This window comes from Carlito syrichta, unplaced genomic scaffold (assembly GCF_000164805.1).
Source record: "Carlito syrichta isolate Samal-C Ts95f unplaced genomic scaffold, Tarsius_syrichta-2.0.1 Scaffold128134, whole genome shotgun sequence".
NCBI classification, from domain to species: domain Eukaryota; kingdom Metazoa; phylum Chordata; class Mammalia; order Primates; family Tarsiidae; genus Carlito; species Carlito syrichta.
Window position 1 is genome coordinate 363,240 of NW_007072230.1, and position 20,302 is coordinate 383,541.

At 34.4% G+C, this 20,302-nt stretch overlaps 1 protein-coding gene across 1 annotated transcript in view; it reads right to left on the reverse strand.

Moving 5' to 3' along the window:
• PKHD1L1 (PKHD1 like 1) overlaps positions 1 to 20,302 on the reverse strand; it is a 158,824-nt gene that overhangs the window by 73,842 nt on the left and 64,680 nt on the right. Inside the window, exons 32-47 of the mRNA XM_021707962.1 lie at positions 19,791 to 19,986; positions 18,068 to 18,210; positions 17,533 to 17,637; positions 16,624 to 16,812; positions 15,672 to 15,842; positions 14,888 to 15,114; positions 13,217 to 14,201; positions 10,884 to 11,132; positions 10,067 to 10,216; positions 8,315 to 8,489; positions 7,198 to 7,354; positions 6,646 to 6,802; positions 5,146 to 5,225; positions 4,565 to 4,694; positions 3,441 to 3,570; positions 9 to 250 (exon numbers count right to left, since the gene is read on the reverse strand). Coding sequence (XP_021563637.1) covers positions 9 to 250; positions 3,441 to 3,570; positions 4,565 to 4,694; positions 5,146 to 5,225; positions 6,646 to 6,802; positions 7,198 to 7,354; positions 8,315 to 8,489; positions 10,067 to 10,216; positions 10,884 to 11,132; positions 13,217 to 14,201; positions 14,888 to 15,114; positions 15,672 to 15,842; positions 16,624 to 16,812; positions 17,533 to 17,637; positions 18,068 to 18,210; positions 19,791 to 19,986 — 3,486 coding nt within the window. The remainder of the gene's footprint in view (positions 1 to 8; positions 251 to 3,440; positions 3,571 to 4,564; positions 4,695 to 5,145; positions 5,226 to 6,645; positions 6,803 to 7,197; positions 7,355 to 8,314; positions 8,490 to 10,066; positions 10,217 to 10,883; positions 11,133 to 13,216; positions 14,202 to 14,887; positions 15,115 to 15,671; positions 15,843 to 16,623; positions 16,813 to 17,532; positions 17,638 to 18,067; positions 18,211 to 19,790; positions 19,987 to 20,302) is intronic.

The following is a 20,302-nucleotide window of genomic DNA, read 5'->3' on the forward strand; positions in this document are numbered from 1 at the left end:
CAAATTACCTGTATCAAATCCATCAGGACATGCTGGAATTTTGTTATTCCACTCCACATTATCAGATCCCCTTATTAAGATATTCCTTGTAAGAATTCCAACTTCTGCCCTTGCTTCAAACAGAGATCCATCAGGGAGTGTGACAGTAATTCCTAAGTGTGTGTAATTCAGTGGACTAGTTAGTGTTATGTTTATGCCATCAGCAGATACAGCTGCAATGGTTCTTTTTTCATTCTCTTGTTGACTGTGTCTGTAAAAATTTTAACAACAAATACTCAGATTTAATATAAATTGGCATACATATTGTTTTGGAATATTTGTTTTATGCCTTTTTAATTATGCTATTTATAAAATAGGAAATTATGTTTTATGTCATATAATATTCTGAAAAGAAATTGGATACAGAATTTTACTCTTTCTTAGAGTAATTGAATACATTTTACAGATGTATCTGATTAAATTAAATATTTTCCAAGTTCTACATTTGTTCCTAGAACTTTACTAATTTCTAAAAGGTATTCAAAATAACTATTCATTTACAATTTTGAGAGTCATACATAGTGATTCTCAATTGGAGATGATTTTAATCCTCCAGGGGACTTTTGGCAATGCCTGTAGACATTTCTGGTTGTCACAACTGGGGAATGCCACTGGCATCTAGTGGGTAGACACCAGGGATGTTTTTAAGCATCCTATAATACACAAAATGGCTCCAAAACAACAAAGATTATCTGGTCCAAAATGTCAGTAATACTAAAGTTGAGAAACTCTTATGAAGGAACGTCTTTGGAGGTTCCTGAACAGGGAAAAAGTTATTGAGTTGGAGTTTAGAAGGTCTCACTTTTATCATTCCTCTAATATGCCCCCAATTCTAGCCACAGCAGAAGGGACTTGCCAACTCTATAATGTATACATTCACATATTTAGTAATTCAACGAATATTTATTGGGAGTCTAGCCTGTTTTCTAAGCACTAGGGATATCAAGTAGAAAGTGTCTCTGATTTTAAGGAGACAGGTGTGTTAGTGCCTGATTTAATATTATCTACTAAAGTCTGATTAGTGCTGTTAACAGAGGTAATAAGCTTAGGGAAGTTACTTCTGTGTTTTCCTGACATTCCCTTTGGACTCCTCTCTCCTTGGCAAATCCTTTTCTTCCTTTAAATATCAGTTCAAATGAGAGTGCCATGTGTGAAATAGATTTTGAAGTCAGCTCTCTCAACTTTCTCAATCCTTCTGGATTCCCAGTACTCTGCATACTAGCCCGTGAGTGCTCACAACCACATATCAGTCCTTAGAAGTGTCTGATTCTCTGTCTCTTCCACTGGCCTGTCTGCTCCTCTAGGCAAAGGGATCCACTGAATCATTTTATATGCTGAGTACTTAGTATAGTACCTGTACTCAATATGGTTTTTGATTGCTTAAACACATTAATGCAGATTGAATTTAAGTGTGGAAGAAAGTGAAGCGGAGCCCAAACAGAAAGATAATGCAATATTCCAGCTGTGAGGGACTGAGAGTCTAAATTAAACTGAGAGCAGGGAAAGCTGATAGAAGAGACATCCCAAGGAACTTAGTGATGCGAAGGGAGTCAAGAATGATAATTATTAATAGAAGGTTGCTGTAAAAGCTTTTTTGAAGAAGAAAACTAGACTGTAGGGTTTCAAGAAAGAAAGAAAAAATGATAGGATGAAATTGAAGAAATGGGTGTATAATATTTAATCGGTTAATAAATTTTAAAAATAAAGGATAAGAGAAGAAATACTAGAAGAGATAAGAGAACCCAGTTGTTTATCAAGTTGATAGGTTGATTGGGAAACCAATATCCTAAAAGATGCAGGGAAGGAATTGGGTGGGGGACAGGGAGAGATGTACTGTAAGGACACTTAGAGATCAGGTAAATCAATGGTACAAGATCTCACAAATGATATGGAAAAGGGTTTAGGCTGACCTCCAGTTCCCTGAGGTTCAGATGAGACAGCAATTTCTTTAGAAAAGAAAGTTTTCAAAAGCATTTTTATATGTTGTGTGCACCTGAATACAGTTTTCTGTCCTTTGTAGAAATACTAACTCTTATATAGCACTTAGTTTGAGCCAGGTTCTGGTCGAAGTTCTTTACATATATTAACTCATTTAAGCCTTACAGTAATTCTAAGAGGTATATATTAATGGAATCCCAACTTTGTTGAAACACAGAGAGGTGAAATAATATATAGCACTGGCGAGTGGTAATGCTGGGAGCTGGACACAGGTCAACTGACTGTCCTGTTATAACTGCTGACTTTACAAACTATAGAATAAGATTTGCCATTGAAATAGTGTACAATGAGTTGGATTTGGCAGGAAACTCCTTAATGTTTGTTTCTTAAATCGCCCTATGCTAAATTCGAAGCTCACCCTTTTATTTCATAACAAAAAAGCTATAAATGATGGTTTTCTATTCAGTTAGTGAGCTCTGTCATTTTACAGCTTTTTTATTTTGCCATTATGCAATTAAAATTTTTCCAAGGCTAAAAAAAATGCATGCTTATAAAGCTAAGTATATATTTAACTCTTCCTAACATCTGCAAGTCTATTTTTAACTCAGAAGATGGCAAACTCAAAATGCCATTTCGAATTTTAACTTTAAATTGAGTCATGGCCCTAACATAATTTAGCCCTTTCTAGTCACAAGTTATTTGTTCCCTGATGAGCACAGCTATATCTGACTTTACTATTATCTATAATTTGGACAATGAAGCAAAAATAAGGCTCCCTTTTGTCCCTAACCCCTGTTACATTTGGTGTTATATTAATTTTCTTTCTTTTCTTTCTTATTTGCTAAAATATGTAATTAAACAGAAATTAAGGGTTATAAACAGTTTGCATTTTAAAATGTCAGGTACCAGAAAGGTCATGAAAATCCTGATTTTTTTTTTTTTTAAACAATAAGTTCTTCCCTTTTATTCAGTCATGATTAACAATTTTGCTCCTTGGGAATCACTGCCAAGACTCTCAGATAAAGAGTTCACTAGCTGTTTTTTACCATGTTATTTGGTGACCTCAAACAAAGAAGTTCATTTACATTTTTGCATTCATTAATGAATTTAGTTAAAGCTCTGAGATATTTTCAAATGACTTTTAATAACAGAACACTTTAAAAAAAAAACTAGAATCTTAAATGGGAGCCTAACCATGTAAAACAAATAAGATATTTTACTGGGACATATTTATTTTATAAGTTCAAATGTATACTTTTCATATTCTAAATTTAGTCAATGGTAGTGCAACACAATGGTGATCAACCAAATATCAACATTTGGCAAACTTATATTTGGCTGTTCATGTTTCTTTATTAGTGGTTTAAAATTTAAATAAAATAATCATGGGCCATCTGACTATTTTACACAGTTTAAATATCTCTTTTCTAAATCAAAATCATTAAGCCCAGAAGACATCATACCTGTGTCCTGTGCTTGCAATTACAATGTTATCCCCTGCTTTCCATGTTACTGCTTCTTGTAAAATCAAAGCCCTTTCCCCTGCCTTTGCTGTATGAGCCAAACGAGTCCAGATCACAGGAACAGGCAGACCTGGAGCCAACACACATGGAGTATTGCTTGGTTAGTGAGAGCTTTATGCATTTTAATCTTTTCCTGTATTGAATAAATTTGGGGAAGGTTCATTTTACCTTAGAATTTCATACCTTTCTCAAAAGAGAAACGTAGAATGTTTGCTTTTTAACAGTAACAATCAGGTTTGTAATAGCATATGTGGTTCTATAAAATTACAAAACATTCTTCTGCAATAATATACTGTATTTATGGCAATCTTCTTTCCAGAGACATAGTATAAATGATAATATTGGCAAAATGGGCAGAGGTCTATTATCTTTACCATCATCAATAAGAACTGCTTAAACTGATAATCTAGAGAAATCTAGCAAGTTTCTAAGAAATGACAGTAGCATATATATTTAGCACCATGCAGAATATTTATGATCATAAAGTATCATGTTTATAGTATTCTAAATGCATAAAAATAGATTATTGCAACACAGAAGACTTCAATACAAAAAGGATTCACACTATGCTTCCTTTAAATAATAAGTTGCTCTATAACTTACCTCAAATGGGATCAAAACCCTTTTTACTTATTCACTTTTCTAGGATATAGTTATAGAAATGTACAACTATAACTTTATTCTTGTTATGTTTTAGAAAGAACCCATTTTCAGATACAAATGTAAGAAACTGCAATCTTCTTCCAGATCTAATGGTTTTTTTTTGTAGATCAAAGAGTAAACAGATAGTCACTATGGTAATTGCAAAACGAGACAAAAGGTGCTTGGAAGCAGATGGGAAAGGCTTCCCAAATGTGACCTTGGTCCTGAGTCTTGATAACCTGAGGGGCTGTCGTGGTCTGGCTGTGGGAATGGAAGAGGTAAAGAAGGGTCCAGAGAGGTAGCTAAAGACATGAAAAGTCTGGAGCATTTTCACTTAGAGAGTGTCATTAAAACAATGATCCTTCGTTCCTGGTGAGTCCTCCTCTACCAACTCCTTGAATCATTCTGCTGCTGTACCATACCGTGCAGATCCAGGATTCCCTCTCGCACAGCCAGTGTTTTGGCACCATATACAGGAAGCTCGGGAGATCTCAGGTGCCCGTGCAAGGTAATGACAGCCTGGTGTTGAAATGGAGATGCTTCTGTCCCAATCTACAAGAGGGATCACAAATGCCATTCAGATGATTAAAACTCAATGTCCACAATTATTTTGTATTCTCTTCTTTTTTTTTGAGAATTAATTGTTCAGTTGTTCATATCTTTCTTCCAAAAGCTAAACCTTCAATTTTCTAGTCAGTCAAACGCACTATGCCAGACCTTTGGAAAGCGTACTGAGTGACTTACATTAGCCACACCTAGGAGATGACTTTTTCCTGTTCTATTTTAAATTCTGCTCCGTGAAAATACACTATTATCTTTCCATTAAAAACAAAAATCCTTTGAGCAACTTTTCCTTTCAACACATGACTTCACACTAGTAACAAAGACCTAAACACAGGTAAACATAGGAGAGGTAAGTATACTTCCTACTCATTTTACACATAGTATTTCAAAAATAAATAGAGAAGTTAGAAATGAATACACATCATGTTCTCATGTGTACCTGAAGAATGCCTCCATCTGTAATTAGAATATTTTCTGCCTGGAGTTCAAGGTCAGCTTCATCAAATATGAGAGTCCCACCTAAGAACCATACAATTTTAAAAGGTATCACAAGGAAAAGGTTTGTTAAAAGTTACCTATTAGATAACTAATTACAATTTGATTTCTTATCCCTGTCCTGCTTTGCTATGCACTTAACTTCATTCAGGTCTTTGACAACAAAAAAGCATGAAAACCGCAGGCAAGACATGGGAGTTGACAGAAACTCAAATCCCGGGGAAGAAGATTATTTCCCTTTGACCATTTGCTATTTTAAGTGGTATTAAATAGCTCAGTTATGCAAATTAGTTCTACATACACGGGGCCTCAAAATATAAATTGAGGACAAAACCAAAGTTAAAGAAAAGCATGTTTATAGAAACCACTATAATGCCAACATTAGCTCTTTTACCCACTAATTTGCATTCCCAACAGCTATAGCCAGGTTAGCATTAAAGAATGTACTGAGATATACTTTTTATGAGACTAATGTAAATTTGTAAGCAGTAAAACTTTACTTGTTCAAAGGTCCAATAGTTAATAACCTCAAATAACATAAACATATTATTATCCCGGAAGTTAAAAAATAGGAACAGCGCAGAAGTCCCCCAGCAGCTAAAACCATTATAGCAAAGTTTTGCACAAAATCCCCACGCACTTTACTCTTGTCGATTGTTGATTCTTTTACATGCAAATGTAATAGTGGTGGTTATTTAGTTTTCCATAGTAAAATTTAGTTTTCCACAGTAAAAACAGACTATCAAGGAGCAGAGAAAACTCCGGGTAGCAACTGAAAGTGGTTTCACAGGCAAAGGTGAAAATCCCAACCTGTCTTCCAAGGGGAATCAGGGAGGCCACTTAGGACAGAATTGAACCAACCTCTATGATTTTATAACCCCAGGACCCACTACACCAGTGTTTCTTGAAGTGGAAAATACCCTTTATTGCTGTGATTTAGTGAAAGCACATGGGCATGCCCACCCACTCCCTCTACTGAAACGTGTTTCATAAAACAACATTTCACTTTAAAAGATGCTTACCCATATGGATGCAGCCACTCTGATAGTTTCTAGTCTATTTTATTGTATTTTCATTTATTTACTTTTTCTTTACTTCAATAGCTTTAGGGATTATAAATAGTTTTTGGTCTGGGCTTTAAGTGTACCCACACCCCCACCTGTGCACATTGTACCCCATAAGTGGCTTTCCATTCCTCTACCCATCCCTCCCTCCCTCTCTCCCCTTTCTGAATATTTTACCTTGAAAAATGTTGATTGCAACACACTATATAATATCATAATCACAAATGATTGTAATATTCAATTTAGAAAACTCAGTATTAACACTCCACGTTAAAAACATGATGCAACTACAGACGTTCATGATCATGAATTTTGATTGAATTAATTTTGCCAAAATATTCCAGAGGCAGAGTCTAATAAACAGATTTTCAGAAATTTACCCTGAATGAGCAACATTTTCAGAATAGGGGTACTTTGATCCAGCAGAATTGTCTGTCCTTTTGTAATAACAACAAGTGACCCTTCTTCCGGGGGAGATTCTCCTCCCCATGAGAAATTGGAAGACCAAGCATCTACATATAGAAAGTCAGCATTATCCTGTAATAGAATATGAGACACTTTTAAGTTTGGGATTTTATCAGAGTTTTTCATTCAATTTTTCAAGAAAAAAGAAATGTAAACAATAAACATTTTATTAAAAATAAAATAAAACCTACTTGAAATATGTGATAGCTGTCTCTTGATTTATTTCACAATAATAACCAACTAAAATAATCCATTACCAACTATCCTACAACACAGAATAATTAAAAATCTAAAATAATAAAAATGTTAGTGATGAGCAACAAAATGTAAGTTACTATAAATTTATTACAGTCACAACTCACTTATTTTTTGGAGACATTAAAGTAAAACTTCCATTACCAATCAGCCCACCTCCCATAATACTAGCTTTCTTCTAGCTGTGATTACTGTATCCAACACACTATTACCAGCTTGGCCACGCCGTTGCTTCCGATGTGGACATGAATTGAAGTCCACCCTGAAGGAACATGGGCACCTGTCTTGCAGATGATGTGTGTCTGGTTGGAATACTCAACATCACATTTGGCTTCAGCTATGGTGATGTGAACATCCTCCATGATTTCACTGTAAAGAAAAAATGGAAAAAACCAAACATTTATGTCTTCACAGATTTCAAGGTCACACTGTCAAATCCTTTTATTTATACATAATATTGTAAAAAAAAAAATTTTATCCTATAGGCCAGCTATGTGCAGACGGACACTTTATTTTTCAGTATTATAAGTTCAAAATATTTGTTGAGATTAGGAGGCCAGAAAATAGGATTGTACAAACTAGCAGGTGTTCCAGTGTTAGAAGAAAAACTGCCTGGGTTCAGTTTACTGAGGGATTCCATGTTCGTCTCTAAACAGGTACTACTTTCTGTAAGAGACTTTCAAGGATCATTGTGTCTATATGACATTTTTACCACATTCGCAGACTTTATAACTTAACCTCCAAGTAAAAATGAAATTCTGAGGTAGTTAAACCATTTGAGCTGTTAGAATAGATTCCTATGATCTAGTGTTTTGAAGTTAGCCTTCTCCATTTGAATAACAGTAACAGTGCGGTACTTTTGAGACAAATAACAAGTATGTTTAAGAGAAAGGAACCCGACCAATCACAGTGGAATGGACCTGATGTATGAAAAACTGTGTTTTTTTTTTACCCACTAAAGCAGATCATAGTTGCAAATATGATGTCAGAAAAAGCATTTAGAAGAAGGTGATTTATATTTGTAATGATACTAACTAGGATTTGGGGAAAGTTATTTAGCCTGTCTAATCTCAATTTCCTAACCATAAAATGGTGCAAAAACATCTCATAAAGGTAAGATAGGAAATTTCTGCACATAGAAATTTCTGCACAGCGTAAATACTCGATAAATGTTAGCCTTAGTGCTACTTTGTGCCTTAACTATGACATCAGAGAGCTAAGTACACATTACAGGACTATATGTAAGCACTGTGCTGGCATAGGAGAAATCAGGAGTAATGACTTGAGTCTGGAAATAGGCACTGATGCCTGTGTGTGTGAAGACAGTACCTGAATCCTGATCCCATGACTGTCAGTCTGGTGCCCCCTACTGTACTGCCTCTCTTGGGAGATACTGCAGTGATGAGTGGAGTCAGTGATGCCATGTAGGTAAACAGAGTTGTAGACCGAGACGAATCTTTCCCGTTGACCACACGCACTTCACAGGCTTGCTCAGGCCCCCTGCCTATAAGAATAGGATCAAACAGTGCAGCTTTGCCATCAAGCCCTGACTCGTTTCTAAAAATCCCCAAACGTTTACAATAACATCTTCCTTTACCCACAATCACTTTCCCATTTACACAGGCTATATGTGGAGTAATAAAGGCCTCTAGCAAGAGCCCAAAACATCACAAAGTTCATACACATCATTAACAGAGAAAAAAAAACCCTTAGGTCCTCCCTCAGAGATTCTCATTGTAGACAATTCCACAACACCACGTGCCTACTCTTTCAGTTCTTGAGGATCCAACATTGCAAATTAAAGCAGTAAGGAGGGAAGAACCCCTCAAGGCAGGCACACTAGCAACAGCAAGGAGTGCAGCTCAAGGCAAGGTAAGAGACAGAAACACTACAGAAACGCTACACAAAAGCATAAGATGTAGAGCCCGTGTTAAGACAACCTAAAACCTTGACAAATCCTCACCACATCGCTACATATTTTTATCAGGATGCAAATGCTGGTGTTGATCTCATAAATAAGTCTAGTTATAAAAAGATTATATTTTCTTCAATATTCTTTAAGAAGTCCAAGAAAGGAGCAGAAATATTTAGAAAAGCATCACAAATTTTGTTAATGTCTTTATGAATATTTGCACATAAAACATGTCTTTTTTTTTTTTTTTGAGTTGGAGTCCCACTCTGTCGCCCAGAATGAAGTGCAGTGGCCGCTCCCGGCCACCGCAGCCTTGAGCCGCTGGACTCTGGCGATCCTTCCGCCTCAGCAAAACATATCTTTTATTCTTCTAGAATACGCATGCTTAAATACCTTCTTAAATTTTGTTAAATAATAACTAAATTTGCTGTCTAAAACACCAGATATTTAAACTTCAAACAATCCACTGAATTAGGGTTAATAATATCTCCGTTTAATAGTTTGTGACACTGAAGTAGAGAGGAGTTAAATAACTTAGCTAGGGTTACACAGTAAGTGGCAAAATGGATATTCAGAAATTCCTGAGAGTCCATGCTCTTAACTACTAATTAAAAATAAATAAGAGTAATGATAACAGCAAACATTTCATCTACTTTACGTACATTAACTTATTTAATCTCATGTTAATTCTACAAAGTAGGCTACTGTAATGAATCTCACTTTATAGATGAAAAAATTGAGTCACAAAAGGATAGTAACTTTCCCAAAGACACACAGCTAGGGTTTGAATCTTGGCAGTGAACTACCAGGGGTCACACTCATAACCATTCCACGATCCTATGTTTAATAAAAGTCTAGTACTCGAATAGGGACTAAAAATGTCTTCTCCATTTGATGTGCTCAATAAACTAAGAGCTGCCAGTTTATGTCATAAACTGAAAAACTGCATTTATTATAAGCAATTCAATCTAACCCAAATTTTATGAATCTTGAAAGACATGTAAACCAAGAAAACAAAGTTCTGAAGAAACCACTTAAAATCAGGAAGTCATAAAGTGATTTAATTACCCCCAAAGAATGCAATAGCTTGAAGAAAGAAATTCAGAATGTAATCTTTATACAATTAACCATTTTGCAAAGGCTGCCATTGTTTTTTTCTGACAACTTACCATTATTAGGTGGAATTTCACATAATAATGTTGTGTAATCAGATGAAAGCCTGTGTGTTGCACATTCTGAGCCACAAACTAATACAATTGAATAATGTGGATTAAACCCAGTGCCTGTCACAGTCATGGTTTGACCCCCGCCAAAGCTCCCTAATAAAGACAAATGGAAAAATAAAGTTAATTAAAAGAAACACTTCTCTATGTACATATTTGTTTACCTTTATTTTAAAGCCTGAATTGATACATTAAATGAAAAGATTCTTAGAACTGACTTATATGTTGTATTATATTAATGCCATAGAATTTCCTTTGATTGTAGAGTTTTAAAATCTTCACTGAGTAAATGTCCTATTTGATAATTTATTTAAACTATTTCTAGGAACTAACATTTTAAGTATAGGAGATGTCACAAAGATTTTCATAGTAGTCAAAATATACATGAAAATTACTATTTTAATTATGAGTACAAGGGATATATTTTCCTATGATTTTTACCACTAAAATTATTTTCAAATAGAAAAATATACTAATCTGTGTAGAATTAATATCTAAATATGATTTTTTAAAAATTTCCACGTATCACTGGTTGTTTTAAGTTGCACTGAATTTTAAATAAATTATACAACACTAAAAGAAATATAAGACATTATATTTTGAAATAATTTTCATGCATGTTTATTTGATGTACAAAGAAAAAATACTTACAATGTGCTGTAAGAACTACAAATTGTGTCAGTGTATCAGGAACATATTTTTTCCTAAAGAAGTGTTTACTGAAACATTAACTATGTGGAGGCCTCTACATATTCATAAGTACCTTGACTTGGATGAATATTTTGAATATTAAGTGGGTACTCAAACACAACTGTGGACACGGCAGAACCTTTTGTCTTATGATGCATCAAAACAGGAAAAATGCCACCAGCATGGTCTCCCACAGTGCACTGCAACACACTATCGTTGGCCATGGTCACATTACACTGAATGTTATTTATCATCACTGAGATGGCCAAGATCTCAATGCCAAAGTTAGATCCAGTAATTTCAATGTTAGTTCCTGGTGGACCTAAAAAAAAAAAAAAAAGCAAACAATGTAAATAATATAAATATATCTGAGTTACAATACTTACACATGCATTTAAAGATATATCCCTTTACTTTTATCAATTAAAAAATCCAGCATTTTAAAACTAATATAAGTATTGACAATACATGTGGTATCATATAATACATTTTTACCACAGTATATACTACAGTCTACTGTATACTAACTAAATAAGTGATTTAACTCAATGTTCATTATTTTTCAGTCCTTCTGTCCATTCTACTGAGTTGTAAGTTACTAGCTCAGGCTAGGAGAAGAGAAGAGCAAATCTAGAGTTAGGAAGTATGGATGTCTGAACAGGTTGAGCTAGAGTGTATTTTAAAGATGAAGCTTTACTAATCTTTATTCTAGTACATTCCTTCCTGACATAAGCAACTCTTTTGAGAATGGACCACATTTTTCTTAATTCAATTTTTTCAGTAGATTTGACTTGGTAAGCAAATTATTATATGTAAATAGGTATAAGCAGTAAATACAGAAAAAGAAATTAATTTAAAGACTTATAGGTGAATGTTAATGCTAATGCCGTAGAATGAATGCACATAGTACAAAGTATTTAAATCTGTCTGTTCTCTTGTTTCTGCCTTCTGACAAATGTGCATTGAGGGCATGAAACATATGGAATTTTTCAGAGGTCATTCAAATGAGTCTCCACATATCTAAATTTAAAATGAAAATTAATCAACAAAACTTGGTACAAATGCAGAGTTCTCAGTAGTGAGGATTGCTTAAATCTAAATTGTTATTTAAATACCACAGCTATTAATAAGATATTTCATGTTAGAAATAACTTAAAGATACAATCTAAAACATTTCTTTGAGTCTTAAAATTTTAATTCTGTTGGACATTTCACCTTTCAAATGGGATAGTGTTGCCCTAAGTGTGATCTATTGCCTGTCTTTACAGTAAATAAAACAACTCAGTTCTCACTTGTCTATGTCTTTTATACCTTCAAATTGCTTTGAAGAGACATTCAAAGACCGAATTGGGAATGTTCATGAAGATAAGGAACATATGACATTATTTCCAATGATTACAAATATATGGGAAAGAAAGATGCCATTGTTATTGTTAACATGGTTTCTTGATATATTAAAGAAAATGTTAACATTTCCTTGAGATGTAAACTAAAAAAGACTTTTCTAAAAGGCTAACATTTAATGAGCTCTTTATTAAATGTACTATTCTAAGTTATAGTATATAAATGAACTTCTTGACTTTATAAGGCGGGTACCGGCATGTTTAAAACTGATGTTAAAAAAAAACTTGTATAAAGTCTCATTTAATTCTCACTGGGAATTTAAAAAACTAAGATATGAGCCATTCGAAAGGCACGTTTTCAATCACAACACTATAACTTTCTCTCCAGAATTCATTAGATAGATGATAAGCATTCCAATAGTTGGAAGATCAGAAACAGCATAGCATAATGTCAAGGACTTACAGGACAGCTCAATCTATTCTTCACTTAGAGAAGTGAGTCTTGCTAAATAATTAAGTGAATCTTATTTGATAATATTGTCTCCATATAAGAATAAAATCTGACTTGATAATATAATATTGATAATATTGAATGTGCCAATTCCCTCCTTACCAAGAATGCTGTTGAGATAAATTAGTAACCAATTTGCGTTCCATGGAAATAAAGTACTCTGAAAAATCTCTCCTTGTTAGGAAGAGCAACTATTTGTTAATTTAAACAGGTGTTTTTAGTGCCAAATCAACATGAATGACATAAATTAGTTACTAATTTTGGCCCATGGATATTCACTATTTCTTCCTCATTTGAAATTTAGGTCAAGTTAATGGGGATTTCGTCTCTAAGTAAAAGTTGAAATTTGGCTAAAAATTTTATCCCATGAATGTGAGAAAATAATCACAAAATAGAAACTACATAGAACTTGAATCCCATGTATTAATTGGGTTAAGTGGGATTGTCTGAAAACATCTTAGTAATTATTTACAAACACCATTTCAATTCTATACTAATAAATATTACTGATAATATGATACCAAGATAATAAGAAGGCAGATGTTTACATACCTTTATTTGGGACAACTCCACTGAGGAATGGGGTCTCCTCCAGGGAATATGTAAATGCCAAAGGTGGATAAGCAATTGAATTCACCGAGATTTTAACACCGACCATTCCAATTGTCCCTGCTGGAGTGCGGCAGTAGACTTCACTGGAGTTGATGGAAATAATTTGACAAGGGTCATTCCCAACAGTAACTGTGGTGTTGCCTGGATAAAAGCCATTTCCTGTGATCACCAAGGTAGTTCCACCACCAATGCTTCCAGAAGTAGGTGAGACAGATGCCATTGCAGGGCTGCTGATGGTGAGGTTTCCCAGAGCCAAGCCTTTAGTTCTCACCACAACACTAAGAGTATGATGTCCAGCTGGGAGAGGAGTCACAAGGACAGTGATGTTATTTTCCTTAACATCTATTGCTCTGAACTGTTGATTTCCAGTGAAAACAGCAATGTCTTCTAAGATAGTTCCAAAGCCTTCTCCTTCAACAACAACTTTTACAGACCCATTGATAAAGTTTGGGAAGATTCCTGATACATAAGGAGTGATGCTTTCTAAATATGAAAAGCTGCAGATCCCCTGGCACTGGGCAGGCACTCCATGTATTAGAAGATCTACATCCACAAGCTGTTGGGGAGCAGGGGATGTCTCACACTCAATGGTTGTATAATTCACTGATAGAACTTGACATGGGAAACCACCCATAAGGACTTCTGCACCTGCAGAAGAAACGGCAAATCCAGAGCCTTTTATGGTCACTCTCGTCATTCCTGTAGTCGATCCTGAATTTGGCAACACCATGTCGATGTTTGGTAAAAGAACAAATCGCCTGTCAAGTTCATTAGGCAGTATATTGATAGCAGTGCCCAGGTTAGAGATGGTTACAGTGACAACTTCCTTAATACCAACGTCCATTGAGTTTTGAGGGTCAATACGACACATAATAGAATTGTCACTACTTTCTTCTACAACACACAGGTAGCTACCAATTGTAACCTGGAAATAAAATGAATACAAAATAAAACAAGTCAGTACATTACTCTAGTATAAACTTAGATTTTGTATTAGCAACAACTATAAGTTCAAAAAGCTAATTATGTGCAAAAGTTTTAACTCATAAAATTAATTTTGGAGGATGATTAGGGCATATTTTGGATTAACCTTAAGAGCAAATTAGAATTGCTACATTATTCACGATAGCCAAAAGGTAAAGCCCAAATGTTCATCAACAGATGAATGGATAAATAAAATGTGATTTATCATACAAACAACTATTTTTAGGCAATACAAAGAAATAAAGTACTGATACATGGTACAACCTGGTTAAGCCTTGAAAATATTGTGCCAAGTGAAGAAAAAAAAGTCAGTCACAAAAGGCCACATATTGTATGATTTTATTTATAAGAAATCTCCAGAATAAGCAAATTTGTGGAGTTGCCTTGGACTGAGATGGATGGAAGGATTCTAAATCCTGAGGTCTCAGGATTCTAAAATTGACTCTGTGACAAGTGCACAACTCTGTGAATATATCAGAATCTACCGAATTGTACACTTTAAATGGATGAATTGTATGTTATGTAACTTATATCTCAATAAAACTGGTAAAAATTAAATTACAAGGCTATGGTCAAAATGCTTTTGATGGGAATACAGAAGTACAAAAGAGAGTCGTATATTCTTACCTTATTAGCACATGTGAGGTTACTAAAGCCATGTCCAGTAATTGTTATTAATTCATGAACTGTTCCAGTGGAAGGGGTAATGTTGCTTACAGATGGTGAAAAACAACTTGAAAGTTCAAATAGCAAGTATTTTGAATCTTTAACCCCACTATTATTCAGGCCACACAGGGGTTCTGTTGCTAGGCAGCTTGCCACAGAGCTTCCCAAGTGCAAATTCTCAGGTCCTCCTTTGGACAAAAGTCATGAATAATAATCTAAAATGAGAACTGTTTTCAAACTGTGCTTCTCTTTATTTTGATGATGATTGTTTAAATTCTGGAAAATCTCTCTCTTTATTATTATTATTTTTAATGACAAGAGGGTTTTAAGCAGGATACAAGTATTAAGGATTTGGACAAAAACAGTACAGCAAAGAGAGAAGAGGGAAGATAAAATTAATTTATTTTTAGATTTGTCCAAGACGAGATCCCATGGGGAAAATAATAATATAACCTTACAATCTAATGCGTTTTCAGGAACATATAGGGTGTCAGAACTCTTTCACATTACATCTCATTTGAGACATACAATGATTCTGGGAGAGAGACTGGCAGGAAAACATTAACACAATCCTTATTTTGACGAATAAATTCTGGTCTCAGAGAAGACAAGACCTATTCAAGGTCATGTGGATTAGTAAGAGACAGAAGCACAGTTAGACCTGATCATCTGCCTCCTATTCCAGAAAGGTTACATAAGCCCTGGGTCACCTGGGTAGCAGAATTTCTGTCTTTGCCCATCTTACCCTGAGTGTACGTGGCTTCAGTGGTACCCACAAACAGGTGCAGGGGAATGCGTCTGGTTTCAGCTGGAAAAATGTTAATGACTCCTTGGAGAAAAATGGAGTGAGCCTCATCAACATACCCGCTGCTATAATAATGGACTCCAGGTGAGGTAAATTGGTAAGAAAATGAACCTGCCATAAAATGAGATTGCACATAATAAATACAAGCAATTAATGCCTTTTTGAAAAAAGGGTGAGAACATTTGAAATGATCATTTAAATGCACATGCAGATGACAGGTTTCCTATTTTTCATGTGCATACTATTTCAACAGGAGGTAGTAAGGAAATCACTGGATATTAAAAAAAAACTATCTTGTATAATGAAATTACATTCCATGAAGACAAGATCCAGCATTAATTTTCTAGAAAACCACATAAGTCTGGTATACCTTACCAAAATTTAAAGAAAAAAATCAACATGAAATAACAAAATTTTAAAAACCTAACCACTTAAATTTTATTTATGAGTGGACAGTTCAAAAAGTGTTACATATACACAGGACAAAACAGACAATCTAAAAGTCATATTTTATTCAAGTTGTCCTATAAGAAATCATGATTTTATAGCTAATTCCAATCAAGTCCCTAACTTGCTATCAAATCGGTTTGATTAAAACATGTATTATTATTTTCATTGTATTTTGCTGTTTCAATATATTTTTCAATTATTGATTATCACAGAATCAATAAAGATATTTCTAATTCAGAACTTGCTTTAATATGTATAAAATAATTTGCTTACACTCACCAATAACATTTTTACTTAAGCAATAAAATGCCAACTAAACCACCTTGTGCATTTGTATATATTATTTGTGCAAAAGTACCATATATTACAGTTATTTTAAAAGTCTTTTTATTAAATCTAGGAAAAAGAGACATAAAGCAAAAATCAATAAGCAGAAGCATACCTGATGTAGATTTTTGTTTTCCATTTGTAAACCCTTTGCCATCATAAATTACACTTCCGGGACTGGAGACAGAGAAAACTCTGTATCCTATCCCCCTAAGAAATGAATGTGTTTGCCAATGCCATATCACAATGTCTCCCACCGACACATTTAAGACTGATGGTGACCAGGCATATCCTAATCCATGTACTGGAAGCAAGAATCGAGTCATATTTTGAAAGAAAAAAGAAACAGAGTACATTTCTTAATAATTATCTTTGGCAACATTGTGAATTTTGTACAGTCACTAGTGCAAACAACTTTTTCATTAACAATGAAAACTTTATGTACATAATTTAAACATTTAACAAAAATAAACAGAAATGGCCGGGCGCGGTGGCTTATGCCTGTAATCCCAGCACTTTGGGAGGCCAGGGAGAGAGAATCCCTTGAGCCCAGGAATTCGAGACCAGCCAGGGCAACATAGTAAAACCTCGTAGCTTAAAAAAAAGGAATAAAACAAAAAGTAAACAGAAATAGGCAAGATAATGAAAAGATAAGGAAGTAACAAGTCACCCAGCCCTAAAATAAGTGATAATCAAGAGACAGTTTGAGAAAAAATTGAAAACTCAATAAGTTGCTTAAAAATATTACATGGAATATTTTTAAAAGTTATGATCAAGTATTTAAACAAGAATTTTCTGATGCAAAGAGAACTGATAATAAACGGGAATAATTCAGGAGGTTCTGGACTGCAGCAAAACCACCGAATCACTTTATATGTGAAACCCTATGACAAGGAAATACCACTGACACATTATAAAAGAAACAACATTTATTCTCTAAATAATTTGAAATATCAATAAAATCAAATTAATTTCAGGGTAAAGCGCTTTTATTATTTACAGTATATAAAATGTTGGTTGATACCTGAATCTTCCCCGTTGTTGGTAATCCTGAATACATTCCCTGTGGAAGGAAGAATACATCTTATGATGTTTTCTGATGCTGATGTAACATTGCAAGGGTAGGACCCTAGAAAGAATAAAGATGGAAAATTAAACTTTTTTCTCAAATATTTTTTGTGGACTATAGAAATGAAATATAGAAATGAACTATAGAAATGAAGCAAACAGTCAAGGCCCTAGAAAAGTTCTGCCTGTATCATAGGACCTTTGGCACTCTTTTCTGACAGTAACAATGTGTGAGTACTAACTATTTTGAGAACACATACTCCCACTCCCCATTTTAAGTGCCTATATACAGTGGATACACAATAGTTATTTATTAAAATAAAAAACAGTCATTCACTTTAAACAAATATACTTAACCATATTTAAAATATAAAAATAAAACTTCTGCGATTGAGAGTATTTGTATAGTAACTCAGCACCTACAGTGCATCCTTTAAGCAGAGAAAAATGATAATACCTCTTGTATGAGATCTGTGGGACAAAGCTCTTACCTAAGAGCACGGTGTTCTCAGTTGGTATCATACTGAACCCAAAACCCATGATCGTGATTTCAGTTCCACCATACAAGGACCCTTTCTGTGGAAACAAGCTGGTCACTTCCAGAATATACTGTATTGAAGCATTTAACTTGTCTCTGAAAATGAAAAAGTGGATAGATTTTTCAGGGAGCTTCCTACTGGTTTATACTGATAAATGCTTGCTAGGATATGACTTCTTTAGAAAGAGGAAATAACTGAATACTTTTCAATCTAGACAATCTGGTCATTATAACTTCAATTTAGTTGGATGGTATATTTAGTAATTTTTCTTTACCTATGAAAATTAGATTTCTGAAAAATCTAATGGCAGAACTTGAGATGAAAGAACTTAAAATATTATGGGAAAATATGGTTATGATAACTGAGTACATAAGAAATACATTAATCCTTTAAAATATTTTATATTTTCATTAGTGTAAAACAAAAAGGCAGCTCTATGTATTAAAAAGTGATGAAATTCCACACATTTTATATGGGCAGTAAAAGTTTTGTATAATTAATTTGATTTTATTACTCCATGCTTATTAGAAACTTGTCAGGATTTCCCTTCTCATTATTTTATTGAGAGGGTTTTTAATGTATTTTGCTTTGTTAAAAACAATGTGCCTGCTAGGAAATCATCAAAGTGTGCATGGTTTTTCTCACCCAACAGAAAGAGTTGACTTCCACATCCTAACTCCTCCTATAGCTGGAGAGAGGCAGAGCAACTCAAGTGACTCGTGTTCACTTTTAGTTAATACTCACAGTATAACTGAAGTATTTCTTGAACCACCCCTGAACTTACTATTTTGTATATGTCAGTTTTTTATAATGTCAAGCCAGAGCACTATCCAACAGCTCTATGAAAGCCCCTGTAAGCTCTGCACTATGAATCCAAGAGGAGACATAGCTCTGTAGTTTATGTTGACAGTTGCTTATCTTCCTTCACCTTCTGCAAGATTTTCTGCTATTAATTTTCCTTCTACTCTGGCATCAGCTCTATTCGCCTTTTCTTAATCCTTAAATTTCAGTTTCCTCTTTTCCTAGTATTCTAAACCACTAATTTCCTCATACCATTGCTAAAATTTTACTTGTTAATAAGCGTTTTCTAAGGAAAAAAATATTGATTTTTTTTAGTTTTGGGAAGTAGAAGATGACCAACTCCTACCCATTTCTTGGCTGAATTTTCACCTTTTCAAGAATTCTCTGTTTTTCAGAATGTTAGTTCTTTCTATTATATACTCTTACAGCACCTGCATTTCTTATGTATACTATTTTCACATTTATAATTAAGTTATTAATATAACCCTGTGTTTGAAATATATTTATCCAAGAAAACTGTGAGAGCCATTAATGCAGGAGACAAGCCTCTCATATTCTTCACTGTATGTATATCCAGTCAGCAGCCCTGAGCGAGTGCCTGCCCCCTAGAATCTGCTTGATAAGTATTTCCTGAATGAATCAAAATCATACACACACCTTGTTGCACAGATAATTTTTCAGCCAAAGCAGAATGGTATTAGTGTCACCACTAAGTGTCATATTGCATTTTATGAGATATTCTCAGAATCTATTGCAAAAGGAGTTGTAGAAAGCAATTGGCATACTACAGGTTAATACCTACTTCTTTTCCTATCCCAATTCCATGAGCCCTATGTGCTCCACAATGCCAACAGGTTTATGTTCCTTATTATACCTTGTTGATGCAAAACCCCAGTTTCTGACTTCTACATGGATATCATGTTTTCCAGGAGATAACTTGGGCAAAAGGCATCTAACATCTGTGAAGTTCCAATGAAGAATCTGACAGGTTTCTCCTCCAACATACACCACCATGTTTTGTGTGAGTTCATTTCCAAAGTTATAACCTTTGATTGTTAAATTCACTTCTCCTATTATTTATGAAAGAAAAAATTACAAAAAGTTCATCTTATTATTAGTGTGAAACTTGCATATTAATAAAACAATTTATCTACTCATCTCATGATTTAGGAAATTCTAACACTTCTAGAGGCAAAAGGAAAAACAATGAATTGATGATTGCCACATGGAGATAAAATTTATGTCCAAGTCTGGCTTGGTGGCTCAGTCTGTAATCCCGTGCCTTTGGGAGGCTGAGGTGAGTGGATTGCCTGAGCCTGAGGGTTCGAGACCCGCCTGGGCAGCGAGACCTCATCTCTACAATAAATCAAAAAATCAGCCGGGCAT